General features: G+C 48.0%; 1 protein-coding gene across 2 annotated transcripts; it reads right to left on the reverse strand.

Annotated features, from left to right (window-relative positions):
* Positions 1–371: 371 nt before the first annotated feature.
* On the reverse strand, positions 372–7747 carry ADPRS (ADP-ribosylserine hydrolase). Of its 2 annotated transcripts, none has more exons than XM_074976393.1 (6): positions 7497–7747; positions 6489–6585; positions 4048–4255; positions 3750–3934; positions 2488–2588; positions 372–1697 (listed from the first exon to the last, which is right to left on the reverse strand). In XM_074976393.1, exons 1-6 carry the CDS (start codon positions 7708–7710, stop codon positions 1405–1407), a joined length of 1098 nt encoding a protein of 365 aa, XP_074832494.1. In that variant the 5' UTR covers positions 7711–7747; the 3' UTR covers positions 372–1404. The 2 variants fall into 2 exon arrangements, with proteins under 2 accessions (XP_074832494.1, XP_074832495.1); XM_074976394.1 differs by lacking the exon at positions 7497–7747 and adding an exon at positions 6739–7459.
* Positions 7748–9149: the final 1402 nt, after the last annotated feature.

Raw genomic sequence — 9149 nt, forward strand, 5'->3', positions numbered from 1 at the left:
CTTGAAAATTCTAAGTCTCTTGCAGAATGTCTTGAATTACACATGAGGTTTTACTTCTCAGATCTGCCGAACAGTCTATAAATATAGTGGGCCCATAATACCACATATTTATAGGACATGCAGTCATACGTACAGATGGAAAATCCATTAAAGCTTCATGCAACAGACTGGCACTCTAGGGAAGCAAAGTACAGGAAAGGTGAAGAATAACCCTATTACAACCAGACCGCTCATGTGCACATTTGATCTTAAAAATACAATACCTTTCTGCTGACATCAGCAGGTCATAAGCCCCACCCCACCCCCTTTGTAAGGTGTTCACTTTCCAGTTTTGAAAAACAATTAAAGAAGAAGATAGGGATCTATACCCATTTCCATATGATCACTGCCTGCTAGCAAGATATTTATTTGGTTTCTGAAATTACCACAGGACATTTCAAACAAGCATTGCTTACACAGTTCAGCTTGCATACAGACTTAGATCATTTCCTCTCTGTACAACTTGATTTGACACGTTTTTAAAACATCCCATGGCAGAACACTGGTTTCTGGTGAACGCTTTACCATCTGTACAGTTCTCCAAGTGCACGAGCTCTTTCTTCAGAGAAGTTTTTAGCTGACACTGTCCTGTCCACTTTTACACAATCAAGAAATCAGGTGCACTTGCTGAAAGCAGTAAGTGTCGCATCCCATTCCCAAAGTCAATCAGATTTTTTTGTCATTGACTTCAAGGGGACCAAGACTGGGGCCTTCGGTACCTCTAGGTTTTACTATGTCTCTTTGTTCTGGCTTACTAGTGACCTTAACACATGCACGAGAGAGCACATGAGCAGAAGAGAAGCAAGCACAGCAATGGAGGAGACAGAGTAACCAGAACATTCTGGAAACCTGCAGTCTGGTGCATAAGGCCACAGCAAGTTTATGGAGTCAGGCACAGGGGTAATGCGACAGTAAAGATGAGATGGGTACAGAGCAACCCAAGTTCTTTCTGCAGGATAGAATACAAACATCTGTATGGAAAATTGAGGAATCTGGAAGCAGATGACAGGAAGCTGGTTCCTGGATTTAGACTGAAGCTTTGACAACTTGTATGACAAAATAAGAAATGGACAGGTGAAGAGGCCTCAGTGAGGAGCAGAAATCTCATAAAAGAAAAGATATTGCCTCTGTGCTTTGGTGGGACAATCAAATCAAAAACTCCTCGCGCAAGCACCCTCCAGATAAATTTCAACAGAAAAACAAGATTCAAGTCTCAACTTCAACAAAACGACTCACGACAGCAACTGACTTTCTAGGGTGGACAGGTAACAGATGCATAAAGGTAGGCCCATTTGCTGTGGAACTGATCTGTGAGGCAGAGGTAGCCACTTGCTTTAACTTGGCACAAGACAGTACTTCTGTGGCTCAGAGTTGTTGGCAGTAGAGTTCATGCAAGCTATCAGCCAGCATCTCTGTCTCTTGGAAAGCTTCGCAGCTTTGCTCCCAGCATGGGGGCACCTGCTCCTGCCCATAATAAGCTCCTGCAATGGCTCCAGCCATGGTAGCTATGGTATCTGTATCTCCACCCAGCGAGATACAGTAGATGATGACCCTCTGTATGTTGTTGTAGTGATCAGGAATATCTGGGTCAGGTTTCATGGAGCGCAAGAAGGAGTAAATTGCTGTGGGGACAGACTGCAACGCCGCAATGCCATTGCCTGTTAATGAAACCAACCACATTCAGTTAACAATTCAGGACAGTTATATTTATACTTTCCACAACAGAATCCCTTCCCTTCAGTTCATGAGCTTGTCTTAACACCAATTTCAAACTTTAACATAGCTGGTTCAAGCCAGGTGAAGCGTGGATAGGTGCTCTGCATCCAGCTGCATTTTCCATCCCATGCTTTCTGCTGAGCTCTTTCCTGATCTGCACTGCACTACTTTTCCAGGCAGGGGAATGTATTCCCAACTATGCCTATGCACAATTCTAACCTGTAACATCTGCAGTTTCCAGGTGTCCATAATGACTACATGACTGATGGACCGTCAATAAGATGAGATCTTGGAAAGTGGGAATTATTATTCTAATTGTTTCTCATAGTAAGACAGCCCATTATCCATCACAGCTTCCCTCAGTAAGGGAGCTGCTGCAGAGTGGCTGACACACTCTTTCCAAGGGGCTGAGCGTGCAATCTTTGCAACACATCCAACTGGCACTGGGCTGGGAGGACAAGAGGCAGAAATCCAGGCAAGAGGGCAGTACCACCAGCTTCCTAAGTTGGTCCTGCTCCAAGGTTCGCTGTAATCTCTCTCATCTGTGTGCCCATTTTTATGAGCACTGAGGCATGTGTGAACATGCCCCACCAGCAGAAACAAAAGCCTAACTGTGGAGCTGGGCAGCATTTGAACCTCTCCTGAGAGGCCACACAAGTGCACTGCTTACAGGGAACACTACCCTGCCCCAGGGCTTTTCCTGAATTTAGCTGTAGGAAGAAAGGTGCTTACCTAACTCAAGCAATACATCTGACTGTGAAACAGTGCTAAGCTCCAAAAACTCCTTTATCTTCCTAAGACGCCTTGAAAATGGTAATTCCTCAAAACCCATCCTGGAGACAAGAGACAAGGAACATAACTATACATTGCCCCAGTGACTTCTCCCATCCTGCAACCTGGGAGCAGTCTGCATGATTGATCTAACATAATGCAGCCTATGAAAAAGTGTCCAAACAAAGGCATCCCAGATAAGCAAAGATAAGACTTTTCCAAAAAGGACTTATTAGTGGCTGTGTATATGGGGGTTTAGGAGTGAATTGTCCCACATTTCCAGGTGTTTGAATCATGGTCTTGTCTATACATCTCAAAAGGAGTAGCTGTATTAGTCTGCAGCTTCACAAAAAACAAGCCCACAAAAGCTCATTACCTAATCAATTTGTTAGTCTTTAAGGTGCTACAGGACTGCTTGTTTTTTTTATGTATATAGGAGGAGGAGTAAAAACCTCAAAGCAAAGCTCTTCTGAAATGAACGAATATCAGAGCAGGAGAGAAAAGGCCCCATATTGCCTGTCTGCAGCAAGTCAGCTCTCTAGGAAAGGCCAGATATGGAGAGGAAGAACTGAAGTCTTCCAAGCAGACTATGGAACAAGAAGAAGCTAGACCTGGTAGCATGCAGCCAGCAGAGCAATATCCCAACTGGTTTTATGCTTTTATGTGCCACAAACACACACAGCAAAGGGCAGCAGTCAACAGGGGAGCTTGCCTGGGAAACATCTGAGAGGAGCTCAGGTGAGCGTCATTTTTGATGGACTGGTGTGGTGAAACACCAAACAGACACTTCCACTCCCTACAGGGACTGGTTTGGAATGAAGGGAGAGGGAACAGGACTTGGAGAAATTCCTGACACCAAGAACATTCAAGCCAGGACAGACAGAGAGATGCTCACGGCAGCTGAGTGTACAACAAGAGAGGCTCATTGGGCTGCTTTTAGAGAGGGGTGAGAAGTCTGCATTTGGGAACAGCAGTTCCCACATCACAGAAACTGCCCTAAGCCAGAACAGCCATGCAACTAAAATCAAAACAGCCTATGGACATGAAGGAAAAATATCATTTCCCATGCCCAAAACAGCATCAAGAGACAGCACAGAATGAACTTCACGAGGCATTAGACAGACACGTATACAGAGTCAAGACACTGCTATGAACTAAACCAGATTGCATCTGGAGGACACAATGCAAAGAGTAGAGGGGCTGGCTCTCTGAGCCCTACTTACGCTCGTGCATCAGCCAAAGATTTATCATCTGCTTCCACATTCTCCATGTGGCCAATCAGCTGCTCCAGGAAGGTCTCCCAGCTGAGCTCTCCCTGTAGGGCAAGGTGCACTGCCAGAGCCTGCAGGATGGCTCCATTATAGCCCAGCGAGTTGGCATGGGTCAACTCAGCACTGAGCTTCGCAAACTACAGATTAAAAAAAAAATTATTACGAAACCAGAGTGAAAAAACGACCAAACCAGAACCCATTAGCAGAGACCTGGGAGTCCCAGTGCCTAAACAAACCCCGTGCAATGCACCTTCTTAACATCTTGAATGTCAGGGTAGAACAGTGAAATCCCTGCAACCCTCATGGCGCCGCCGTTCCCGTAGGAGCCTTTTCCATTAAACTGCGCTCGGGCTGGCTCAAACACATCACTGCATTTAGAGCTCAAAAGTTTCTTGAACACTTTAACAACTGCCATCCCATAGCCCCGATCTGGGTCCTTCTTATGCTCCTCAGCAAATCTGCCAAAGGCAAAACAGAAGCAATTACACAAGACTTAGAAAAACCACATTGGAAAGGGAAAGTTTCAACTTACATGTGGTCTGATACCAAAATCTTTTTGTGAAAGAAGGTTTTATAAAGCCTTATTATTAATTATTTTCATCATAGTAACAACTAAAGACCTCAGTCAAGCTCAGGACCACACCATGCTAGGGGCTGTACAAATATGTGCAGTAGAAAGAGAAAAATCCCTGCCTCCAAGACCCAGATGGAAGACAACAGAGGTTGAACCATGTGGTTGTACTGACTTTATCTATTCACGGTTAAGCTCTTGAACTTTTTATTGTTTTACGATATTCTTAAGAAAATAATTGGAAACATTTTTATCGGTCACTGATAGGCAGAAATATTGTTTGTTCAAGTCCAAAGGAGACAGTTTCTAAACAATCAAACCTTCACCTTTTAGCATGTGAAACCCAAAAGCTTTGGCATGAAGGATCTGAAAGAGAAATGGACTACAGAATGAAGTGAATTTCATTGCCCAAAGCTCAGGGAAGCATAAAAAGAGCAACAGCTTACCAAGCAATAAGGAAAACAATAACTCTGAAAAACTGAAGTGTTATTAATAACCGAAGCAGACAAACTTGTTTGCTTACACCACATTGATGGAGCAAGTAATTAAGGAATTTGTCTGCAAACATCTGGAAGAAAATAATGTGACAGGTAACAGCCAGCATGGATTCGTAAAGAACAAATTATGCCAAACCAATCTGATAGCTTTCTTTGATAGGATAACAAGCCTTGTGCATAAGGGAAAAGCAGTGGATGTGGTATACCTAGACTTCAATAAGGCATAGGATAAAGTCTTCTTAACAATAAACTGGGCAAATACAACTTAGAGGGAACTACTATAAGGTAGGTGCGTAACTGTCTGGATAACTATTCTCAGAGGGAGTTATTGATGGTTCACGATCATGCTTGGAAGGACATAACAAGTGGGGTTCTGCAGGGGTCTGTTCTGGGACCAATTCTGTTCAATATCTTTGTCAACGATTTAGATATTGGCATAGAGAGTACGTTTAGTAAATCTGGAGATGATAAGATGGGAGGGGTTGCAACTGCTTTGAAGAACAGGATCATAATGCAAAATGATCTGGACAAACTGGTGAAAAGGTCTGAGGTAAACTGGATGAAGTTTAATAAGGACAAATACAAAGTATTCCATTTAGAAAGGAATAATCAATTTCACACATACGGAGTGGGAAGCAACCGTCTAGCAAGTACTGTGGAAAAGGATCTAGGGGTCATAGCAAATCACAAACTAAATATGAGTCACCAGTGTGATGCTGTTGCCAAAAAAGCTAACATGATTCTGGGATGCATTAACAGGAGTGTTGTGAACAAGATGCAAGAAGTCATTCTTCATTTTAGTCCGCACTGATTCGGCCTCAGTTGCAGTATCGTACCCAGTTTTGGGCACCACATTTCAAGAGGGATGTGGGAAAACTGGAGAAGGCCCAGAGAAGAGCAACAAGAATGATTCAAGGTCTAGAGAATATGAGCTATGAGGAAAGACTAAAAGAACTGCGTTTGTCTAGCTTAGAAAAGAGGAGGCTGAGAGAGGACATGATAGAGGCTTACAAGTACCTAAAAGAATAGCACAAAGAGGAAGGAGAAAAATTCTTCTCCTTGGCCTCTGAGGATAGGACAAGAAGCAATGGGCTTAAACTTCAGCAAGGGAGGTTTAGGTTGGACATTAGGAAAAACTTCCTGTCAGGGTGGTTAAACAAACACTGGAATAAGTTGCCTAGGAAAATGGAATTGCCATCACTGGACAGATTTAAAAGCAGGTTAGACAGACATCTCTCAGGGATGGTTTAGATGGTACTCAATCCTGCCATGGGGGTGGGGGACTTGACCTGATGACCTCTCAAGGCCCCTTCCAGTGCTATTTTTCTATGATTGACCACATCCACCACTTTAGTTTCAACATCAGATCAAAAATGCCACACTAATGACACTGAAGTCAACGAGACTCTCAGATGGAGTGAGCCCTACAGCCAGAGGCCAAACTGCTGCATTAGACCCTTTTTTTAATTCTCTCCACACAACTACAACATCACTTCAGATTGGATTCCTCTGCACTTTCCTGGACTCAACCAGCACAGCTCAAAAAGGGCTGCTTACCTTTCACTCGCTCCCACCCGACAAAGCAACAGTGATCTCCCTGTTGTGCTGACTGCAGCGCCTTACCTCTTGGCCATATCAACCTCATCAAACTCTCCCTTGGCTAACAGGGACCGCACCACACACCTTGCCATGGCTGTGTCATCTGTGTAGCAGAGAATATCTGAAAGACAAGGCAAAAACATGGGCTCATCGTCCAAATCCCAGGTGATGCGAGAAGGGCAGGACAGTATAATTTGTCTCCTGCCAGGAAAATGCTCTGTGCACCTCCAGCTTAAAAGGGTTTACTACATTTGCTATCGCTCAGTTCTCTTACCAGGCCACATACGAGATTAAAAAGGGTCACTGACTAGAGGAGTAGCTTCATAAAAGGCAGCGATCAGGGGACCTGCCTCCAGCAATAACACGTTAGATGGTGACTAGTAACAGACAGGGAGCCGTGCTAGTCCATACGCTCAAAACAAAAAGCAGTCAAGTAGCACTTTAAAGACTAGCAAAATAATTTACGGGGTGAGCTTTCGTGGGACAGACCCGCTGTGTCAGAGGGGAGCTCACCACCTCACAAACTGCTTTGCGAGTCTTCAAAGTGCTACTCGACCGCGTTGTGTTCTGACATTAGATGGTGGTGTCAGGAAGAACAAAGGGACGGACGATCCGGGACGTTTGCTGGAGCAGCACAGAGGACGTGAAACTTAACGACCTCAGGACAACGAATTCACAGCAACGCCAGAGACCAGGCGTGCGCCTCAGACCAGCTGGGGGGGTTTAAAAGCGAACCCCCGCGCCCCGAAAGGCTCTGCCCCACGCTGCTCCCGCAGGAAGGCGCGGGCTGGGCGGCTGCCGCTCCCGGCCGGGGAGGGGAGAGGAGACGGGGGTTCGGCCCAGAGGAGGGACCAGCCCCCGGGGGCCAGGCGGGTGCAGGGGAGGTGGGCTCAGGCCCCAAGGAAAGGGCGGGGGCAGGCGGAGGGGCTCGCGCCCCGCAGTCAGGGCAGGGCAGGGCGGGCGGGGGGAAGGGGCCCCCAGGGCCGAGGGGCAGGTCGCGGCGGGGGCGCTGGGGGGGGGAGCGGCCCCCACCTCCGCCCTCCGCCTCCCCGGCCCGGCCCGGCGGCTCCAGCCCGCGCAGGAAGCGCAGCAGCTCGGGCAGCCGCACCACGTCCCGGCCCTCGAAGGTGGCGCCCAGGCAGTCCCCGAGCAGCGCCCCGGCCAGGCAGCCCCGGAACCGGCCGCGGCCCGGCGGGAGCCGAGCGAAGACCCGGCCCACGGAGCCGCCCGCCAGCGCCGCCGCCATCTTCGGCCGGGGGCGGAGCAGGAGCCTGGGGGCGGGGCTTCTGGGCAGGGCAGGGCAGGAGCTTGGGGGCGGAGCCATTGGGGAAAGCGGAGGGGGCGGGGCCGAAGCCTGGGACCAGGGGGCGGGGCCGGAGCTCGGGTAGGGCCCCACAGCTGAGGTCTAGGGGGAGCAGGGGGGCAGGAATGGGGGTGCAGTCCCAGAGAACGGGAGGGACCAGGGCCACCTCTAAAGGAGGCGATGGGAACCTGTGGCCCCAGTCCAGGGGAGTTTGGGCACTGTGCAATGGGGGCGTGGGGGTGAGGTGTGAGCAGCACCCCACTGCAACCCCACACTGCTGCTTGCCCCCCAGTGCCTGCTAGAGCTGCCAGCCCCCCGGGTCTAGGCCTCAGTCTCCGAGCATCACCTTCAATCCCTCACTGGCTGTGGAAAGCAAGCCTGGAGATTCTGAGAAACCAACATTAGATCCTGGGGGGGAAGGGATGGGGAAGCTCCCACCACCCCTTGAGTCAAAATTATCAACTCCCCCTCCTTCCCTGCCAGAGGGGAATCCCTGGGGCAGGAATGATCACTCGTGCTATTTAAATTCTCCTCAGGCTTGGGAATGCATTAGTGTATAGCTGGGTCTGTGAATTAAAGGATTCCTAAGCTAGCCCTAAGGACTGGAGACTGAGGCTGTATCTACCCTGGGCTTTTAGCCAGCAGGGTAGCTATAGCAATGGAAATGCCTAATTTAGGCACACTAGAAGTGACTGTTACACAAGGGATTTTCACAGCCACATCACTGAGACTAAGATTAGAAGGACTTTTTAAACAAATACTTAAATTTTAGAGCAGAAGACAACCATGACTAGGAAAAAGTCACAGGCTGGTAAATATGTCATGAGCCAGGCCAAGTTAATACCCCATTGACAGATATGAAGTTGGTGATTTTCCCCTGAATTCTGCTCCTGCAAACTCACCTTGAGCTCTGGAAGTCTAGCAGTGTTCCCTTCTACAAGGACCACAGCTGTAACTGGTGAGGAAGAGTGAGTCACAGGTAGGCAGGCTAAATGCTGACCCTAATTTCACAAGCATAAGTTTAGATGGCAAACTGCCTGGGGCAGCAACTTTGTCTTCTTGGGGGTGTAGACAAGACCTCACACAGGGTGAGTACAGTGACTAGTTAACAGCTTTGTTGCCAGAAGAATTAGACTGGACTCCCGCTTCCTCTGTGGTAGATGTGTTGGCTCTGCCCGGCTGAGAGAAGGAGGGGAAAACCCCCAAAACTTTAGCCATGGAAGGTGGCAGATCTGAATTGACCCAGAAAAATGCCACTGTTATACAGTTCCCTTTCAGAGCCCAGTCCAACACTGTAAAGGACTTGGAGCACTAGAAAGCCCACATGGATTCTATCATGGGAAACTGCTTCCACTGCTGTCAGCTGACCAGTGCTCGTGGGG

The sequence above is a fragment of the Carettochelys insculpta genome, chromosome 24 (genome assembly GCF_033958435.1).
Source record: "Carettochelys insculpta isolate YL-2023 chromosome 24, ASM3395843v1, whole genome shotgun sequence".
Lineage (NCBI taxonomy): Eukaryota > Metazoa > Chordata > Testudines > Carettochelyidae > Carettochelys > Carettochelys insculpta.

Excerpts from the sequence above, each read along its gene's own strand:
- ADPRS (XM_074976393.1), bottom strand. The coding sequence starts at position 7,710 with ATGGCGGCGGCGCTGGCGGGCGGCTCCGTGGGCCGGGTCTTCGCTCGG. Across the intron at positions 3,935-4,047 it reads ACATTCAAGATGTTAAGAAG|TTTGCGAAGCTCAGTGCTGA; the intron begins GTGCATTGCACG and ends TTTAATCTGTAG. Across the intron at positions 2,589-3,749 it reads TCTTTGGCTGATGCACGAGC|GATGGGTTTTGAGGAATTAC; the intron begins GTAAGTAGGGCT and ends TCTTGTCTCCAG.